General features: G+C 49.6%; 1 protein-coding gene across 4 annotated transcripts in view; it reads right to left on the bottom strand.

Moving 5' to 3' along the window:
• Positions 1-22464, bottom strand: part of ALS2CL (ALS2 C-terminal like) — a 212116-nt gene that overhangs the window by 63022 nt on the left and 126630 nt on the right. For all 4 annotated transcript variants that reach the window (XM_073677157.1, XM_073677159.1, XM_073677160.1 and 1 more), the window contains exons 8-15: positions 22178-22297; positions 19692-19768; positions 19436-19502; positions 18601-18797; positions 18270-18335; positions 14416-14514; positions 13457-13618; positions 12963-13074 (exon numbers count right to left, since the gene is read on the bottom strand). In XM_073677157.1, coding sequence (XP_073533258.1) covers positions 12963-13074; positions 13457-13618; positions 14416-14514; positions 18270-18335; positions 18601-18797; positions 19436-19502; positions 19692-19768; positions 22178-22297 — 900 coding nt within the window. The remainder of the gene's footprint in view (positions 1-12962; positions 13075-13456; positions 13619-14415; positions 14515-18269; positions 18336-18600; positions 18798-19435; positions 19503-19691; positions 19769-22177; positions 22298-22464) is intronic.

The raw sequence follows: 22464 nt of genomic DNA, 5'->3' as shown, positions 1-22464 counted from the left end.
GATACATGATAAGATTCTTTCTGCAATCACCACTAGGGGGAGCTCCCTGTTTACAGAGATACATGATAAAATCCTGTCTGCAGCCACCACTAGGGGGAGCTCCCTGTATACAGAGATACATGATAAGAATCTGTCTGCAATCACCACTAGGGGGAGCTCCCTGTTTACAGAGATACATGATAAGATCCTGTCTGCAGCCACCACTAGGGGGAGCTCCCTGTATACAGAGATACATGATAAGATCCTGTCTGCAGCCACCACTAGGGGGAGCTCCCTGTTTACAGAGATACATGATAAGATCCTGTCTGCAGCCACCACTAGGGGGAGCTCCCTGTATACAGAGATACATGATAAGATTCTGCCTGCAGCCACCATTAGGGGGAGCTCCCTGTATACAGAGATACATGATAAGATTCTGTTTGATTACAGCCACCACTAGGGGGAGCTCCCTGTATACAGAGATACATGATTAAATCCTGTCTGCAGCCACCACTAGGGGGAGCTCCCTGTATACAGAGATACATGATAAGATCCTGTCTGCAGCCACCACTAGGGGGAGCTCCCTGTTTACAGAGATACATGATAAGATCCTGTCTGCAGCCACCACTAGGGGGAGCTCCCTGTATACAGAGATACATGATAAGATTCTGCCTGCAGCCACCATTAGGGGGAGCTCCCTGTATACAGAGATACATGATAAGATTCTGTTTGATTACAGCCACCACTAGGGGGAGCTCCCTGTATACAGAGATACATGATTAGATCCTGTCTGCAGCCACCACTAGGGGGAGCTCCCTGCATACAGAGATAGATGATAAGATCCTGTCTGCAGCAACCACTAGGGGGAGCTCCCTGTATACAGAGATACATGATTAGATCCTGTCTGCAGCCACCACTAGGGGGAGCTCCCTGTTTACAGAGATACCTGATAAGATTCTGTCTGCAGCCACCACTAGGGGGAGCTCCCTGTATACAGAGATACATAAGATTCTGTCTGTAGCCACCACTAGGGGAAGCTCCCTGTATACAGAGATACATGTAACCACTAGGGGGAGCTCCCTGTTTACAGAGATACATGATAAGATCCTGTCTGCAGCCACCACTAGGGGGAGATCCCTGTATACAAAGATACATAATAAGATTCTGCCTGCAGCCACCATTAGGGGGACCTCCCTGTATACAGAGATACATGATCAGATTCTGTCTGCAGCCACCACTAGGGGGAGCTCCCTGTACACAGAGATACATGATAAGATCCTATCTGCAGCCACCACTAGGGGGAGCTCCCTGTACACAGAGAAACATGATAAGATTCTGTCTGCAGCCACCACTAGGGGGAGCTCCCTGTATACAGACATACAAGATAAGATTCTGTCTGCAGCCACCACTAGGGGGAGCTCCCTGTATACAGAGATACATGATAAGATTCTGTCGGCAGTCACCACTAGGGGGAGCTCCCTGTATACAGAGATACATGATAAGATCCTATCTGCAGCCACCACTAGGGGGAGCTCCCTGTATACAGAGATACATGATAAGATTCTGTCTGCAGCCACCACTAGGGGGAGCTCCCTATATACAGAGATACATGATAAGATTCTGTCTGCAGTCACCACAAGGGGGAGCTCCCTGTATACAGAGATACATGATAAGATCCTGTCTGCAGCCACCACTAGGGGGAGCTCTCTGTATACAGATATACATGATAAGATCCTGTCTGCAGCCACCACTAGGGGGAGCTCCCTGTATACAGAGATAGATGATAAGATTCTGTCTGCCACCACCACTAGAGGGAGTTCCCTGTATACAGAGATACATGATAAGATTCTGTCTGCATCCACCACTAGGGGGAGCTCCCTGTATACAGAGATACATGATAAGATTCTGTTTGATTACAGCCACCACTAGGGGGAGCTCCCTGTATACAGAGATACATGATAAGATCCTGTCTGCAGCCACCACTAGGGGGAGCTCCCTGTATACAGAGATACATGATAAGATTCTGTTTGATTACAGCCACCACTAGGGGGAGCTCCCTGTATACAGAGATACATGATTAGATCCTGTCTGCAGCCACCACTAGGGGGAGCTCCCTGTATACAGAGATAGATGACAAGATCCTGTCTGCAGCAACCACTAGGGGGAGCTCCCTGTATGCAGAGATACATGATTAGGTCCTGTCTGCAGCCACCACTAGGGGAGCTCCCTGTTTACAGAGATACATGATAAGATTCTGTCTGTAGCCACCACTAGGGGGTGCTCCCTGTATACAGAGATACATGATAAGATTCTGTCTGCAGCCACCACTAGGGGGAGCTCCCTGAATACAGAGATACATGATAAGATTCTGTCTGCAATCACCACTAGGGGGAGCTCCCTGTTTACAGAGATACATGATAAGATCGTGTCTGCAGCCACCACTAGGGGGAGCTCCCTGTATACAGAGATACATGATAAGATTCTGCCTGCAGCCACCATTAGGGGGAGCTCCCTGTATACAGAGATACATGATAAGATTCTGTCTGCAGCCATCACTAGGGGGAGCTCCCTGTATACAGAGATACATGATAAGATCCTATCTGCAGCCACCACTAGGGGGAGCTCCCTGTATACAGAGATACATGATAAGATTCTGTCTGCAGCCACCACTAGGGGGAGCTCCCTGTATACAGAGATACATAATAAGATTCTGTCTGCAGCCACCACTAGGGGGAGCTCCCTGTATACAGAGATACATGATAAGATTCTGTCCGCAGTCACCACTAGGGGGAGCTCCCTGTATACAGAGATACATGATAAGATTCTGTCTGCAGCCACCACTAGGGGGAGCTCCCTGTATACAGAGATACATGATAAGATACTGTCTGCAGCCACCACTAGGGGGAGCTCCCTGTATACAGAGATACATGATAAGATTCTGTCTGCAGCCACCACTAGGGGGAGCTCCCTGTATACAGAGATACATGATAAGATTCTGTCTGCAGCCACCACTAGGGGGAGCTCCCTGTATACAGAGATACATGATAAGATTCTGTCTGCAGCCACCACTAGGGGGAGCTCCCTGTATACAGAGATACATGATAAGATTCTGTCTGCAGCCACCACTAGGGGGAGATTCCTGTATACAGAGATACATGATAAGATACTGTCTGCAGCCACCACTAGGGGGAGCTCCCTGTATACAGAGATACATGATAAGATTCTGTCTGCAGCCACCACTAGGGGGAGCTCCCTGAATACAGCGATACATGATAAGATACTGTCTGCAGCCACCACTAGGGGGAGCTCCCTGTATACAGAGATACATGATAAGATACTGTCTGCAGCCACCACTAGGGGGAGCTCCCTGTATACAGAGATACATGATAAGATCCTGTCTGCAGCCACCACTAGGGGGATCTCCCTGTATACAGAGATACATGATAAGATTCTGTCTGCAGCCACCACTAGGGGGAGCTCCCTGTATACAGAGATACATGATAAGATCCTGTCTGCAGCCACCACTAGGGGGAGCTCCCTGTATACAGAGATACATGATAAGATACTGTCTGCAGCCACCACTAGGGGGAGCTCCCTGTATACAGAGATACATGATAAGTATCTGTCTGCAGCCACCACTAGGGGGAGCTCCCTGTATACAGAGATACATGATAAGATCCTGTCTGCAGCCACCACTAGGGGGAGCTCCCTGTATACAGAGATACATGATAAGATCCTGTCTGCAGCCACCACTAGGGGGAGCTCCCTGTATACAGAGATACATGATAAGATTCTGTCTGCAGCCACCACTAGGAGGAGCTCCCTCTATACAGAGATACATGATAAGATTCTGTCTGCAGTCACCACTAGGGGGAGCTCCCTCTATACAGAGATACATGATAAGATTCTGTCTGCAGCCACCACTAGGGGGAGCTCCCTCTATACAGAGATACATGATAAGATTCTGTCTGCAGCCACCACTAGGGGGAGCTCCCTCTATACAGAGATATATGATAAGATTCTGTCTGCAGCCACCACTAGGGGGAGCTCCCTGTATACAGAGATACATGATAAGATTCTGTCTGCAGCCACCACTAGGGGGAGCTCCCTCTATACAGAGATACATGATAAGATTCTGTCTGCAGCCACCACTAGGGGGAGCTCCCTCTATACAGAGATACATGATAAGATCCTGTCTGCAGTCACCACTAGGGGGAGCTCCCTGTATACAGAGATACATGATAAGATTCTGTTTGATTACAGCCACCACTAGGGGGAGCTCCCTGTATACAGAGATACATGATAAGATCCTGTCTACAGCCACCACTAGGGGGAGCTCCCTGTATACAGAGATACATGATAAGATTCTGTTTGATTACAGCCACCACTAGGGGGAGCTCCCTGTATACAGAGATACATGATTAGATCCTGTCTGCAGCCACCACTAGGGGGAGCTCCCTGTATACAGAGATAGATGACAAGATCCTGTCTGCAGCAACCACTAGGGGGAGCTCCCTGTATGCAGAGATACATGATTAGGTCCTGTCTGCAGCCACCACTAGGGGAGCTCCCTGTTTACAGAGATACATGATAAGATTCTGTCTGTAGCCACCACTAGGGGGAGCTCCCTGTATACAGAGATACATGATAAGATTCTGTCTGCAGCCACCACTAGGGGGAGCTCCCTGAATCCAGAGATACATGATAAGATTCTGTCTGCAATCACCACTAGGGGGAGCTCCCTGTTTACAGAGATACATGATAAGATCGTGTCTGCAGCCACCACTAGGGGGAGCTCCCTGTATACAGAGATACATGATAAGATTCTGCCTGCAGCCACCATTAGGGGGAGCTCCCTGTATACAGAGATACATGATAAGATTCTGTCTGCAGCCATCACTAGGGGGAGCTCCCTGTATACAGAGATACATGATAAGATCCTATCTGCAGCCACCACTAGGGGGAGCTCCCTGTATACAGAGATACATGATAAGATTCTGTCTGCAGCCACCACTAGGGGGAGCTCCCTGTATACAGAGATACATTATAAGATTCTGTCTGCAGCCACCACTAGGGGGAGCTCCCTGTATACAGAGATACATGATAAGATTCTGTCCGCAGTCACCACTAGGGGGAGCTCCCTGTATACAGAGATACATGATAAGATTCTGTCTGCAGCCACCACTAGGGGGAGCTCCCTGTATACAGAGATACATGATAAGATACTGTCTGCAGCCACCACTAGGGGAAGCTCCCTGTATACAGAGATACATGATAAGATTCTGTCTGCAGCCACCACTAGGGGGAGCTCCCTGTATACAGAGATACATGATAAGATTCTGTCTTCAGTCACCACTAGTGGGAGCTCCCTGTATACAGAGATACATGATAAGATTCTGTCTGCAGCCACCACTAGGGGGAGCTCCCTGTATACAGAGATACATGATAAGATTCTGTCTGCAGCCACCACTAGGTGGAGCTCCCTGTATACAGAGATACATGATAAGATTCTGTCTGCAGCCACCACTAGGGGGAGCTCCCTGTATACAGAGATACATGATAAGATTCTGTCTGCAGCCACCACTAGGGGGAGATTCCTGTATACAGAGATACATGATAAGATACTGTCTGCAGCCACCACTAGGGGGAGCTCCCTGTATACAAAGATACATGATAAGATTCTGTCTGCAGCCACCACTAGGGGGAGCTCCCTGAATACAGCGATACATGATAAGATACTGTCTGCAGCCACCACTAGGGGGAGCTCCCTGTATACAGAGATACATGATAAGATACTGTCTGCAGCCACCACTAGGGGGAGCTCCCTGTATACAGAGATACATGATAAGATCCTGTCTGCAGCCACCACTAGGGGGGTCTCCCTGTATACAGAGATACATGATAAGATTCTGTCTGCAGCCACCACTAGGGGGAGCTCCCTGTATACAGAGATACATGATAAGATCCTGTCTGCAGCCACCACTAGGGGGAGCTCCCTGTATACAGAGATACATGATAAGATACTGTCTGCAGCCACCACTAGGGGGAGCTCCCTGTATACAGAGATACATGATAAGTATCTGTCTGCAGCCACCACTAGGGGGAGCTCCCTGTATACAGAGATACATGATAAGATCCTGTCTGCAGCCACCACTAGGGGGAGCTCCCTGTATACAGAGATACATGATAAGATCCTGTCTGCAGCCACCACTAGGGGGAGCTCCCTGTATACAGAGATACATGATAAGATTCTGTCTGCAGCCACCACTAGGAGGAGCTCCCTCTATACAGAGATACATGATAAGATTCTGTCTGCAGTCACCACTAGGGGGAGCTCCCTCTATACAGAGATACATGATAAGATTCTGTCTGCAGCCACCACTAGGGGGAGCTCCCTCTATACAGAGATACATGATAAGATTCTGTCTGCAGCCACCACTAGGGGGAGCTCCCTCTATACAGAGATACATGATAAGATTCTGTCTGCAGCCACCACTAGGGGGAGCTCCCTCTATACAGAGATACATGATAAGATTCTGTCTGCAGCCACCACTAGGGGGAGCTCCCTCTATACAGAGATACATGATAAGATCCTGTCTGCAGTCACCACTAGGGGGAGCTCCCTGTATACAGAGATAGATGATAAGATTCTGTCTGCAGCCACCACTAGGGGGAGCTCCCTGTATACAGAGATACATGATAAGATACTGTCTGCAGCCACCACTAGGGGGAGCTCCCTGTATACAGAGATACATGATAAGTATCTGTCTGCAGCCACCACTAGGGGGAGCTCCCTGTATACAGAGATACATGATAAGATTCTGTCTGCAGCCACCACTAGGGGAAGCTCCCTGTATATAGAGATAGATGATAAGATCCTGTCTGCAGCCACCACTAGGGGGAGCTCCCTGTATACAGAGATACATGATAATATCCTATCTGCAGCCACCACTAGGGGGAGCTCCCTGTAAACAGAGATACATGATAAGATTCTGTCTGCAGCCACCAATAGGGGGAGCTCCCTATATACAGAGATACATGATAAGATTCTGTCTGCAGTCACCACAAGGGGGAGCTCCCTGTATACAGAGATACATGATAAGATCCTGTCTGCAGCCACCACTAGGGGGAGCTCTCTGTATACAGATATACATGATAAGATCCTGTCTGCAGCCACCACTAGGGGGAGCTCCCTGTATACAGAGATAGATGATAAGATTCTGTCTGCCACCACCACTAGAGGGAGTTCCCTGTATACAGAGATACATGATAAGATTCTGTCTGCATCCACCACTAGGAGGAGCTCCCTGTATACAGAGATACATGATAAGATTCTGTTTGATTACAGCCACCACTAGGGGGAGCTCCCTGTATACAGAGATACATGATAAGATCCTGTCTGCAGCCACCACTAGGGGGAGCTCCCTGTATACAGAGATACATGATAAGATTCTGTTTGATTACAGCCACCACTAGGGGGAGCTCCCTGTATACAGAGATACATGATTAGATCCTGTCTGCAGCCACCACTAGGGGGAGCTCCCTGTATACAGAGATAGATGACAAGATCCTGTCTGCAGCAACCACTAGGGGGAGCTCCCTGTATACAGAGATAGATGACAAGATTCTGTCTGCAGCCACCACTAGGGGGAGCTCCCTGTATACAGAGATACATGATAAGATTCTGTCTGCAATCACCACTAGGGGGAGCTCCCTGTTTACAGAGATAGATGATAAGATCCTGTCTGCAGCCACCACTAGGGGGAGCTCCCTGTATACAGAGATACATGATAATATCCTATCTGCAGCCACCACTAGGGGGAGCTCCCTGTATACAGAGATACATGATAAGATTCTGTCTGCAGCCACCAATAGGGGGAGCTCCCTATATACAGAGATACATGATAAGATTCTGTCTGCAGTCACCACAAGGGGGAGCTCCCTGTATACAGAGATACATGATAAGATCCTGTCTGCAGCCACCACTAGGGGGAGCTCTCTGTATACAGATATACATGATAAGATCCTGTCTGCAGCCACCACTAGGGGGAGCTCCCTGTATACAGAGATAGATGATAAGATTCTGTCTGCCACCACCACTAGAGGGAGTTCCCTGTATACAGAGATACATGATAAGATTCTGTCTGCATCCACCACTAGGAGGAGCTCCCTGTATACAGAGATACATGATAAGATTCTGTTTGATTACAGCCACCACTAGGGGGAGCTCCCTGTATACAGAGATACATGATAAGATCCTGTCTGCAGCCACCACTAGGGGGAGCTCCCTGTATACAGAGATACATGATAAGATTCTGTTTGATTACAGCCACCACTAGGGGGAGCTCCCTGTATACAGAGATACATGATTAGATCCTGTCTGCAGCCACCACTAGGGGGAGCTCCCTGTATACAGAGATAGATGACAAGATCCTGTCTGCAGCAACCACTAGGGGGAGCTCCCTGTATACAGAGATAGATGACAAGATTCTGTCTGCAGCCACCACTAGGGGGAGCTCCCTGTATACAGAGATACATGATAAGATTCTGTCTGCAATCACCACTAGGGGGAGCTCCCTGTATGCAGAGATACATGATTAGGTCCTGTCTGCAGCCACCACTAGGGGATCTCCCTGTTTACAGAGATACATGATAAGATTCTGTCTGTAGCCACCACTAGGGGGAGCTCCCTGTATACAGAGATACATGATAAGATTCTGTCTGCAGCCACCACTAGGGGGAGCTCCCTGAATACAGAGATACATGATAAGATTCTGTCTGCAATCACCACTAGGGGGAGCTCCCTGTTTACAGAGATACATGATAAGATCCTGTCTGCAGCCACCACTAGGGGGAGCTCCCTGTATACAGAGATACATGATAAGATTCTGCCTGCAGCCACCATTAGGGGGAGCTCCCTGTATACAGAGATACATGATAAGATTCTGTCTGCAGCCATCACTAGGGGGAGCTCCCTGTATACAGAGATACATGATAAGATCCTATCTGCAGCCACCACTAGGGGGAGCTCCCTGTATACAGAGATACATGATAAGATTCTGTCTGCAGCCACCACTAGGGGGAGCTCCCTGTATACAGAGATACATGATAAGATTCTGTCTGCAGCCACCACTAGGGGGAGCTCCCTGTATACAGAGATACATGATAAGATTCTGTCTGCAGTCACCACTAGGGGGAGCTCCCTGTATACAGAGATACATGATAAGATTCTGTCTGCAGCCACCACTAGGGGGAGCTCCCTGTATACAGAGATACATGATAAGATACTGTCTGCAGCCACCACTAGGGGGAGCTCCCTGTATACAGAGATACATGATAAGATTCTGTCTGCAGCCACCACTAGGGGGAGCTCCCTGTATACAGAGATACATGATAAGATTCTGTCTGCAGCCACCACTAGGGGGAGCTCCCTGTATACAGAGATACATGATAAGATTCTGTCTTCAGTCACCACTAGTGGGAGCTCCCTGTATACAGAGATACATGATAAGATTCTGTCTGCAGCCACCACTAGGGGGAGCTCCCTGTATACAGAGATACATGATAAGATTCTGTCTGCAGCCACCACTAGGGGGAGCTCCCTGTATACAGAGATACATGATAAGATTCTGTCTGCAGCCACCACTAGGGGGAGATTCCTGTATACAGAGATACATGATAAGATACTGTCTGCAGCCACCACTAGGGGGAGCTCCCTGTATACAGAGATACATGATAAGATTCTGTCTGCAGCCACCACTAGGGGGAGCTCCCTGAATACAGCGATACATGATAAGATACTGTCTGCAGCCACCACTAGGGGGAGCTCCCTGTATACAGAGATACATGATAAGATACTGTCTGCAGCCACCACTAGGGGGAGCTCCCTGTATACCGAGATACATGATAAGTATCTGTCTGCAGCCACCACTAGGGGGAGCTCCCTGTATACAGAGATACATGATAAGATCCTGTCTGCAGCCACCACTAGGGGGAGCTCGCTGTATACAGAGATACATGATAAGATACTGTCTGCAGCCACCACTAGGGGGAGCTCCCTGTATACAGAGATACATGATAAGATTCTGTCTGCAGCCACCACTAGGGGGAGCTCCCTGTATACAGAGATACATGATAAGATTCTGTCTGCAGCCACCACTAGGGGGAGCTCCCTGTATACAGAGATACATGATAAGATTCTGTCTTCAGTCACCACTAGTGGGAGCTCCCTGTATACAGAGATACATGATAAGATTCTGTCTGCAGCCACCACTAGGGGGAGCTCCCTGTATACAGAGATACATGATAAGATTCTGTCTGCAGCCACCACTAGGGGGAGCTCCCTGTATACAGAGATACATGATAAGATTCTGTCTGCAGCCACCACTAGGGGGAGATTCCTGTATACAGAGATACATGATAAGATACTGTCTGCAGCCACCACTAGGGGGAGCTCCCTGTATACAGAGATACATGATAAGATTCTGTCTGCAGCCACCACTAGGGGGAGCTCCCTGAATACAGCGATACATGATAAGATACTGTCTGCAGCCACCACTAGGGGGAGCTCCCTGTATACAGAGATACATGATAAGATACTGTCTGCAGCCACCACTAGGGGGAGCTCCCTGTATACCGAGATACATGATAAGTATCTGTCTGCAGCCACCACTAGGGGGAGCTCCCTGTATACAGAGATACATGATAAGAGCCTGTCTGCAGCCACCACTAGGGGGAGCTCGCTGTATACAGAGATACATGATAAGATACTGTCTGCAGCCACCACTAGGGGGAGCTCCCTGTATACAGAGATACATGATAAGTATCTGTCTGCAGCCACCACTAGGGGGAGCTCCCTGTATACAGAGATTCATGATAAGATTCTGTCTGCAGTCACCACTAGGGGGAGCTCCCTGTATACAGAGATACATGATAAGATTCTGTCTGCAGTCACCACTAGGGGGAGCTCCCTGTATACAGAGATACATGATAAGATCCTGTCTGCAGCCACCACTAGGGGGAGCTCCCTGTATACAGAGATACATGATAAGATCCTGTCTGCAGCCACCACTAGGGGGAGCTCCCTGTATACAGAGATACATGATAAGATTCTGTCTGCAGCCACCACTAGGGGGAGCTCCCTCTATACAGAGATACATGATAAGATTCTGTCTGCAGCCACCACTAGGGGGAGCTCCCTGTATACAGAGATACATGATAAGATTCTGTCTGCAGCCACCACTAGGGGGAGCTCCCTCTATACAGAGATACATGATAAGATTCTGTCTGCAGCCACCACTAGGGGGAGCTCCCTCTATACAGAGATACATGATAAGATTCTGTCTGCAGCCACCACTAGGGGGAGCTCCCTGTATGCAGAGATACATGATAAGATTCTGTCTGCAGCCACCACTAGGGGGAGCTCCCTGTATACAGAGATACATGATAAGATTCTGTCTGCAGCCACCACTAGGGGGGGCTCCCTGTATACAGAGATACATGATAAGATTCTGTCTGCAGCCACCACTAGGGGGAGCTCCCTCTATACAGAGATACATGATAAGATTCTGTCTGCAGCCACCACTAGGGGGAGCTCCCTCTATACAGAGATACATGATAAGATCCTGTCTGCAGTCACCACTAGGGGGAGCTCCCTGTATACAGAGATACATGATAATATCCTGTTTGCAGCCACCACTAGGGGGAGCTCCCTGTATACAAAGATACATGATAAGATCCTGTCTGCAGCCACCACTAGGGGGAGCTCCCTGTATACAGAGATACATGATAAGATCCTGTCTGCAGACACCACTAGGGGGAGCTCCCTGTATACAGAGATACATGATAAGATTCTGTCTGCAGCCACCACTAGGGGGAGCTCCCTGTATACAGAGATAGATGATAAGATCCTGTCTGCAGCCACCACTAGGGGGAGCTCCCTGTATACAGAGATACGTGATAAGATCCTGTCTGCAGCCACCACTAGGGGGAGCTCCCTGTATACAGAGATACATGATAAGATCCTGTCTGCAGCCACCACTAGGGGGAGCTCCCTGTATAGAGAGATACATGATAAGATCCTGTCTGCAGCCACCACTAGGGGGAGCTCCCTGTATACAGAGATAGATGATAAGATCCTGTCTGCAGCCACCACTAGGGGGAGCTCCCTGTATACAGAGATACATGATAAGATCCTGTCTGCAGCCACCACTAGGGGGAGCTCCCTGTATACAGAGATACATGATAAGATCCTGTCTGCAGCCACCACTAGGGGGAGCTCCCTGTATACAGAGATACATGATAAGATCCTGTCTGCAGCCACCACTAGGGGAAGCTCCCTGTATACAAAGATACATGATAAGATTATGTCTGCAGCCACCACTAGGGGGAGCTCCCTGTATACAGAGATACATGATAAGTATCTGTCTGTAGCCACCACTAGGGGGAGCTCCGTGTATACAGAGATACATGATAAGATCCTGTCTGCAGCCACCACTAGGGGGACCTCCCTGTATGCAGAGATAAATGATAAGATTCTGTATACAGCCACCACTAGGGGGAGCTCCCTGTATACAGAGATACATGATAAGATCCTATCTGCAGCCACCACTAGGGGGAGCTCCCTGTATACAGAGATACATGATAAGATCCTATCTGCAGCCACCACTAGGGAGAGCTCCCTGTATACAGAGATACATGATAAGTATCTGTCTGCAGCCACCACTAGGGGGAGCTCCCTGTATACAGAGATACATGATAAGATCCTATCTGCAGCCACCACTAGTGGGAGCTCCCTGTATACAGAGATACATGATAAGATCCTGTCTGCAGCCACCACTAGGGGGAGCTCCCTGTATACAGAGATACATGATAAGATTCTGTCTGCAGCCACCACTAGGGGGAGCTCCCTGTATAGAGAAGTAGCAGGGCAGGGATCATGTGCTGTGGGTGGGGTGTGGTCACATTAGACTCAGAGTACATACCACCAGTTTATTGTGGATGAAGCCCCCTTGATAGCAGGCGCCAGTGTTTAGAAGGACGATCCCCAGGCCGTGTCTCTGGTTCTCCTGCCACATCCCGATATATCTCTCGCTGCTGTAGAAACAGAACAGTAATGTCATTTCGCACTGTGCGCTCAAGTCACCTCCAGAGCTGCAGTCATTATTCTGCTCATTTTTATAACCGCTCTCGGTTTCTAGAATAAAAAAAAATAATTAAAATTTTCCAGGAGCTTCTGTGTCGGTCGTCTGATACCAGGAGAGTGCAGCAATTGCTTTCCTTTGGTCTACAGCAATACATTGTTATCTTCAGACACTGTCTGGGAGGGTCCCAGCGCCCCCTGCTGGTGCATCCTCCACTACTCGGCCTCTCAGCCTTCTCAGTTCTAATATTTTCTTGGTGAATCAGGAGGCTCAGGATGAAAACATTTTACTGTATTGATAGACATAATGCTCCTCCTGCCCAGGTGGTCACTTACTTGTCTGAAGTCTCCCAGACTCCGTATCCCGACCTCTTGTCCTTCTCCCAGTTTCCGGTGTACATCCAGGAGGTCGTGGAGGACGTCCGGTTCTCTAAGACGCCAAATCCGTGCCGCAGGTTATTCTTAAAATAACCTTTATACACGGACTCATCTGCGTACCTGGAAAATACAGACGAGGCGCGTGATGCACCCGCACCATACGGAGCACGCTCAGTCTCCATGCAGAGGTGGCCCCCGGGCAGATTGCACCTCAGGAGCCTAGTAGTGACCCAAGAACAAACCCTCAGCTGTGAGAAGTATCTGATCAAACTCAAGCTCTGGACGAATAAAAGAAAGATTCCATTCACTGACAACAGAATATGGAGAAGAATCGATACAGAAAACTTATTAGTAGGAGCAAACTCTTCATTATGTGGTGAAACAAGATGTGAAGAGCACAAGAGGCTAGCTGGGCCCCATCACTATCCCCCATCTGTGACCCCATCACTATCCCCTGCCTTGGACCACCATCACTATCCCCCACCTGTGATTCCATCACTATCCGCCACCTGGGACGCCGTCAATATCCTCCACGTGTGACCCCCATCACTGTCTCCAACCTGGGTCCCATCACTACCCCTCACCTGTGACCCCCATCACTATCGCATGCCTCGGACCCCCATCACTATCCCCCACCTGGGACCCCCATAACTATCCCCCACCTGGGACCCCCATCACTATCCCCCACCTGGGACCCCCATCACCCTCCTCCACCTGGTGCCCCATCATCCTCCTCCACCTGGGGCCCCATAATCCTCCTCCACCTGGGACCCCCATCACTATCCCCCACCTGGGGCTCCATCACTCTCCTCCACCTGGGGCTCCATCACCATCCCTTACCAAGGGCCCCATCCGCTACTTGGTGCCTTCATTATCATCCCCCATTTGGTGACACTCCACATTTTGGTTTTACTTACTCACAGATTCCATATCCGTACATGGCGCCATTCCTCCAGTGACATTTATAACAGTCATATCGGTCGCTGGAGGAGTCTGGGATCAGACATATTCCAAACCTGTGAGACAATCGGAAGATCTGTGTCAGAGATTATAACATATAATGAGCTTCTATTACTTAGACACAGGATGATGTAGGACCCCGAAAAGGCAAGAACGCCAGGAGCCCCTCCATGTCATTGGGGGAATGCAGAGCTTTGGTGAATCATATTTGGTGCAATTTTTTTGAAATTCATCTTCTTTGTGGATCCAAAGAATTCTCAATTCAACTTGGGCAAATCACGTTCCATGCTACAGGTAAGACAGTAAGAAGTTGCTGACTTATAGTCACTATAAAAGTCTAAGCAGAAATGAGGAGAGAAGAGAGGAGCTCAGAGCACAGTCATAGAGACATAGTGAGTGAGGAGCTCAGAGCACAGTCATAGAGACATAGTGAGTGAGGAGCTCAGAGCACAGTCATAGAGACATAGTGAGTGAGGAGCTCAGAGCACAGTCATAGAGACACAGTACACAGATAGTGAGGAGAGAAGAGATAGGAGATCAGAGCGCAGAATACAGAGAGTGTGTGTGAGGAGAGGAGAGGAGCTCAGAGCGCAATGAGGGAGACATAGTACACAGTATTCAGATAGTGAACGAGGTGAGTGTCATGCTCCTGGATTCGATCCCTTGAGTTTGTGTTCTGTGGTTGGCTTCTCTTTCTGCTGAAACACAGCAGACACCTCTTCTCTGGGTGTTTGGGTTCTGCTATTCTGGCTGCAGTCTGTCTAGCTTAACAAAGGTGATTTTCATTTACTCTGTTTGTCTGTCCTATCACCTTTCAGGTGCAGCTTTAAATACTTTCCCCTAATGGTGTTTCCTGCTGTTGATATACTTTGTTGGATTCATTCACTTTGCTGTAGTTTGTATTAGTTGCAGTAGTTTTCTGTGTGATTCCTTTACTTCTTAGGGAAATGCGACTCTAGTGATCCTCGGAGCTGCTAAGGACATTCAGGGTAAGCCGCCATTGAGTGGGGGCATCATTACGTCATCTTAGGGTGCCACCCTCCGCGGTCAGGCAGGGACAGACCAGGGTCAGAGAAGGGCTGTACCTAGTCTGAGCAGGGACCTGTCAGGTTCAGATATTTGTCTCCTTGGTTTGTACTTTACCCGTGTGACTGTGAATGGCAATCATAACAGAGGAGAAAAGTCAGAAGAGAGAAACTCAGAGCTCAGTCACAGAGACACAGTTCAGAGAGTACAGAGAGAACATGACGAGGAGAGAAGAGAAAGGGGAGAGGAGCTCAGAGCTCAGTCTCAGAGACACAGTACACAGAGTACAGAGAGAGAATGAAGAGCAGAGAAGAGAAAAGGGAGAGGAGCTCAGAGCTCAGTCACAGAGACACAGTACGCAGAGTACAGAGAGAGAATGAAGAGCAGAGAAGAGAAAGGGGAGAGGAGCTCAGAGCTCAGTCACAGACACAGTACACAGAGTACAGAGAGAGAATGAAGAGGAGAGAAGAGAAAGGGGAGAGGAGCTCAGAGATCAGTCACGGAGACACAGTATATAGAGTACAGAGAGAACCTGACAAGGGGAGAAGAGAAAGGGGAGAGGATCTCAGAGCTCAGTCACAGAGACACAGTACACAGAGTACAGAGAGAGAATGAAGAGCAGAGAAGAGAAAGGGGAGAGGAGCTCAGAGCTCAGTCACAGACACAGTACACAGAGTACAGAAAGAGAATGAAGAGCAGAGAAGAGAAAGGGGAGAGGAGCTCAGAGCTCAGTCACAGACACAGTACACAGAGTACAGAGAGAGAATGATGAGGAGAGAAGAGAAAGGGGAGAGGAGCTCAGAGCTCAGTCACAGACACAGTACACAGAGTACAGAGAGAGAATGACGAGAAGAGAAGAGAAAGGGGAGAGGAGCTCAGAGCTCAGTCACAGAGACACAGTACACAGAGTACAGAGAGAGAATGAAGAGGAGAGAAGAGAAAGGGGAGAGGAGCTCAGTCACAGAGACACAGTACACAGAGTACAGAGAGAGAATGAAGAGGAGAGAAGAGAAAGGGGAGAGGAGCTCAGTCACAGAGACACAGTACACAGAGTACAGAGAGAGAATGAAGAGGAGAGAAGAGAAAGGGGAGAGGAGCTCAGAGCTCAGTCACAGAGACACAGTACACAGAGTACAGAGAGAGAATGAAGAGCAGAGAAGAGAAAGGGGAGAGGAGCTCAGAGCTCAGTCACAGACACAGTACACAGAGTACAGAGAGAGAATGATGAGGAGAGAAGAGAAAGGGGAGAGGAGCTCAGAGCTCAGTCACAGACACAGTACACAGAGTACAGAGAGAGAATGATGAGGAGAGAAGAGAAAGGGGAGAGGAGCTCAGAGCTCAGTCACAGAGACACAGTACACAGAGTACAGAGAGAGAATGAAGAGGAGAGAAGAAAAATAGGAGAGGAGCTCAGTCACAGAGACACAGTACACAGGGTACAGAGAGAGAATGAAGAGCAGAGAAGAGAAAGGGGAGAGGAGCTCAGAGCTCAGTCACAGAGACACAGTACAGAGAGAGAATGATGAGGAGAGAAGAGAAAGGGGAGAGGAGCTCAGAGCTCAGTCACAGAGACACAGTACACAGAGTACAGAGAGAACATGACGAGGAGAGAAGAAAAATCGGAGAGGAGCTCAGTCACAGAGACACAGTACACAGAGTACAGAGAGAACATGACGAGGAGAGAAGAGAAAGGGGAGAGGAGCTCAGAGCTCAGTCACAGAGACACAGTACAGAGAGAGAATGATGAGGAGAGAAGAGAAAGGGGAGAGGAGCTCAGAGCTCAGTCACAGAGACACAGTACGCAGAGTACAGAGAAAACATGACGAGGAGAGAAGAGAAAGGGGAGAGGAGCTCAGAGCTCAGTCACAGAGACACAGTACACAGAGTACAGAGAGAAAATGAAGAGGAGAGAAGAGAAAGGGGAGAGGAGCTCAGAGCTCAGTCACAGATCTCACTGCTATTATGGGGGCACTGTGGACTTCGCTGTTGCTATGGGAGGAACTGTGGACGTCACTGTTGCTATGGGGGGAACTGTGGACGTCGCTGTTGCTATGGGGAACTGTGAACGTCACTGTTGCTATGGGGGAACTGTGAATGTCGCTGTTGCTATGGGGGTACTGTGGACGTCGCTGTTGCTATTGGGGCACTGTGGATGTCGCTGTTGCTATGGGGGCACTGTGGAGGTCGCTGTTGCTATGGGGGCACTGTGGAGGTCGCTGTTGCTATGGGGGCACTGTGTAGGTTGCTGTTGCTATGGGAGCACTGTGGAGGTCACTTTTGCTATGGGGCACTGTGGAGGTCACTGTTGCTATGGGGGCACTGTGGAAGTTGCTGTTGCTATGGGGGCACTGTGGATATCACTGTTATTATGGGGGCACTGTGGATATCGCTGTTGCTATGGGAGCACTGTGGATGTCACTGTTATTATGGGGCACTGTGGATGTCACTGTTATTATGGGAGCACTGTGGATGTCGCTGTTATTATGGGAGCACTGTGGATGTCACTGTTATTATGGGGGCACTGTGGATATCACTGTTATTATGGGAGCACTGTGGATGTCACTGTTATTATGGGGGCACTGTGGATGTCACTGTTATTATGGGAGCACTGTGGATATCACTGTTATTATGGGAGCACTGTGGATGTCGCTGTTGCTATGGGGACACTGTGGAGGTCACTGTTGCTATGGAGGCACTGTGGAGGTCGATGTTGCTATGGGGGCACTGTGGAGGTTGCTGTTATTATGGGGGCACTGTGGATGTCTCGTATTTTGCAGTATCTCACCCGTCTTCTTGTCCGAAGTTGAAATCTCCTACGTGGTTGCGCCCGTCCGGCCACTTTATCGTTCCCCTGTGTGGGGGGAGGGGAGAACATTTTATAATTGTTTTATTTCAGAGATTCCCAGATAACCTATGGTCTCTGACATTTCGGCGTACAGTGACAAGCACTGTGGCCGCCATTGCTGCTCCCCCGGGTTGTCAGCCGATCTCCCTCCTTCTGGAGCTGGAGCCGGCAGTCTGGGTGACAACCAGTCAGGAGCAGCACTGGCGGCCATGTTAGTTGTCAGCCATCTTGCTCTGTGATTTCGGGGGTCTCTCCCGCTCCGGTCACTCACTTGCCGTGTGGCTTCCCCCAGGACATGTCTCCCTCGTAGGCGGCGTTCTTGTAGCGGCCCTCGCTCCTGTACGTGTATCTACACAGCCGGGACGTCGGGGGCTCGTCAGCTTCTCCTGTTCTCCCCCATAGAGGGAAGTCGCGGACCCCCTCCAGACTCTGCCGGATCAGCTGCTTCACCTTCCAGGACCACAGCACCTGGGGCAGGAGCGGACGGAGCAGTTAGGGGACCGGTCGCTAATCGCAAGCGCTCTCTTAAAGGGGCTGCACCAGGAGGAGCGGGACACGTTCCCATCCACTGGGTCCAATCACCGGGACACCCACGAGATACACGATCGAGGGAACATCCAAACTACGTGCTGCCCCTTTAAGAGGAATAAAGCTCCATCCACAGCACAGACCGGAAAGCTGCGGCGTCCAGTGAGAACAGGGCTCTAACATCTGCTAGAAATCATATTGCAGTCAGTGAATGGACACCAGTCCAGCGTGCTGACCGCTGGTTAATAGCTGTTACCTCCACTGACACACAGCGACAAACCTCAGCTGTGAGCAGGACCAGCTATGATGAAGGCTCCATTCACTGACAGCAAGCAACGGTCATAAAATGGTAACAAATGTGAATAGATGAGAAGACAAATCCGAATTCACAGGACAAACCTCTCCCCTGCGCTGATGGTTTGTTACAATGTATCAGTCTGGAGTTCTGAGTTTAGTTCTGGATACAATGTAACATTCCAACAGACGGGAGGCGCTGTTGCTCTACACTGGAAGCAGGCAGAGACCCTGACACAGGGAGTAATGAGGAGGGGGCCGAGGTTCCCATGACGCTGCGTCACCTGATGCGGCTGCTCCCTCGCCGAAAGGAAAAGCTCCTCTTCGGGCGTCACAATGCGTAAGACGTGGCTGAAACAGAGAGAGAGCGTCAGTCCCATCACAATGTGACAGCACAGACACATAATGACTAGAAGACGGCCGAACGTAAAGCCCCAACTGCAAAGATGACTGACGGACTCGGAAATGGCTGATAACAGCGAGCGATAGGTTGTGAGAGGAGCCCTTCTGCAGCTGTACTGTCCCTTTAAGAATCGTTACCTGTTCGGATCTGATTTTTGCTTCACTGTGGTGTCCACCCAGACGGTCTGCAGGTCACAGATATGAGGTTCATTCCCCTGGAAAGACAAAAAAGTGTTTACCCAGAATCCTCAGCGGCCGTCATGTGATTTGTGCCAGATTTACTATTATGTGTTATATTCCGGGTACAGCCAAGTAGGTGGCGCCTTGTTTTTAAAGGGCAGCGCCACCAGTCAGCCTTAGTTATAGCCAGGCTCGGACTGGCCTATCGGAGAATCGGTGGATCCCCCGGTGGGCCCTGCTCCCCAGCCTGTACAGGAGCTGCTGAGACTGGCCTAGCAGAGAATCGGTGGATCCTCTGGTGGGCCCTGCTCCCCAGCCTGTACAGGAGCTGCTCAGACTGGCCTAGCGGAGAAACGGTGGATTCTCCGGTGGGCTGCGCCCCCCCCAGTTTGTATAGGAGCGACACAGCAGATAAAATCTTCAGGGGGCTTCATCAAGGACCCCTCTCCTCTCATACCTGTGCCATCTTCATACCTGGAGTAAACGCCGCTGTTCTCCTGAATCCGGCGCGGTGTTACTTTTCTTCCTGATCCTCTCCGTTCCTGAGATAAGGCCCTCTCTTGATTTTATATAAATCTCATGTTGTTAACCAAGGGGGCGTGGTCCTCACGCTCCTCTGTGGGCGTGTTCTTGTGGATCACGCCCGTTTGTATGTGACCACCAGATTTATATCGAGGAAAGAGGAGGCCGAATCTCAGGAACGGAGAGGAGCAGGAAGAAAAGAAACACAGCGCCGGATTCAGGAGAACGGCGGCGTTCACACCAGGTAATAAGTGACACATTGCTGGCGAGTGACGGGTCCTCCATACTGTGTCACCTGACTCCTGCACTGTGCACAGACTGATGTGTAATTCCCTCTTGTTAGATCGTCCCGACATCCATATTTATCTGATCCGGGCGGGATGCGGCACTGACGCTATCGGTAGTCACCGGCTGCAGGATACGATGTGACAACAGGGGCTAAACATTATAATATACGGCCATATATACAGTGACGAGCGGAAGGGTCACAATGTTCTGACCTTCAGGCTCCAGATCTCTCCATCCACTACTGCTGAGCGTGAGACGACCATCATCTTCTCTATCTCATACATAAATGTGACTGTTTAGCAGATGATTAGTTCTGCAGATTCTCGTCATGTCGTTACATTGTTACTGTTTTGCTCCTGGTGGTTCCTATAAACGCCAAGTCACAACCTCTTCCCACATTCCCAAATAGCTCAGTGTGTTATTAGGTTGATTCCCAAGCGAGAGGTCACCGGTGTGAATCGAGGAGGCGCCAAGAAGATTTCCCAAGAAAAGCCAGAGCACATCATCCAGCCCATCCGTAGCGGTCTATCGGCCAAGAAAATTGCCAAACTGCATCATGTGAGCGCCATGAAAAGATGGAAGAATAGGGAATGAAGTCCGTCCATCCATTCAGAAGCCAAGAGGTGGACGTCCGGGTGCAAAATATCGGGGTCAACAAGTCGTCTCATCACAAGGTCTATCAGTTCTGGGCGACAAACACGGCAGTGGAGGAGGCTCGTAAGCTTCGTAATAGTGAGATCACAGACGTCCATGTGAGCACCGAGCGACGCGCGTTTCACAGGTCTGGAATGGTGGCCCGAAAATAGGCGAAGAAGCCTGGACTTCAACATTGTCATAAGTAGCGTCGGCTCGAGTTTGCAAAAAAGAATGAAAAGTGAACGGTAGAAGATTGGAGACGGGTGATTTGGGGCGATGAGACGGCTCTGATGGGGCAAATGGGTCTGGAAGAAACAAGAGAAAAGGGGCTAACGGATCGAGAAAGTGAAGGAGCTGTGAAGTCCGGTGGAGGAAGCCTGATGATGTGGGATTGTCTCACAGCCAAAGGCATTGGCTACTTGACCAGGATTGATGGTGGTCTCACTTCATACCCTCGAGAACTATGAAAAGGACTACAGTGTTCCAGCAGGACAACGACCCGAAGCATACGTAGAGATTGGCGAAGAAATGGTTCAATGACAAAGAAGTAGAGGAGCTGGATTGACCCCCACAGTCCCCAGAACTCAACCCCAATCCAACACTTGTGGGTAGAGGTGAAGAAAAAGCTGTATCCATACCCAAGTGAGGCGACCAGTATACACCAACTATGGGAACGTGCAGAAGAGACCTGGGATCAGATGTCGGTGGAGACGTGCTCGAGTCTGATCGAGAGGATTTACAAAATAATAAAAATTAAAATGTATATTTTTAGGAGCAAAAACAGTAACGATGCAGAGACACGAGGAGAATCTGCAGAACCAATCATCTGCTAAATAGCTGCAAGTCACACGTATGTATGAGATGGCCGAGATGATGGTCTACGAGGTGATGGTGGTCTCAGCAGCAGAGGATGGAGAGATCTGGAGCCGGAGAGTCAGAAGCTCAGGACATCGTTACCCTTCTGCTCTTCAGTATTTGTGCTCGCTCAGTGGCGCTACCTGCAGGAGAACCAGCAGATCATTGAAGAGCAGGACTCGGTCGTATCTGCCGGGCATCACCGTCACCGGAACCTGCTTACTGTCTTCTTGTAGCCGGCGGTCAGGAGTGCAGAGAGCGACCTGCGGAGCGACACAAGGGGCGAAGAGTATAGACACAGTGCACATACACTGTATACACACACCGTATACATACACCGTATACACACAGTGCACACACCGTATACACACAGTGCACACACCGTATACACACACCGTATACACACCACATACACACAGTGCACACACCG

This window comes from Phyllobates terribilis, unplaced genomic scaffold, assembly GCF_046119375.1.
Source record: "Phyllobates terribilis strain yellow unplaced genomic scaffold, ASM4611937v1 Scaffold_4__5_contigs__length_816908805, whole genome shotgun sequence".
Classification (NCBI taxonomy): Eukaryota; Metazoa; Chordata; class Amphibia; order Anura; family Dendrobatidae; genus Phyllobates; species Phyllobates terribilis.
Note: the sequence above shows the minus strand (reverse complement) of the source record. Positions and strands in the feature narration are given on the sequence as shown.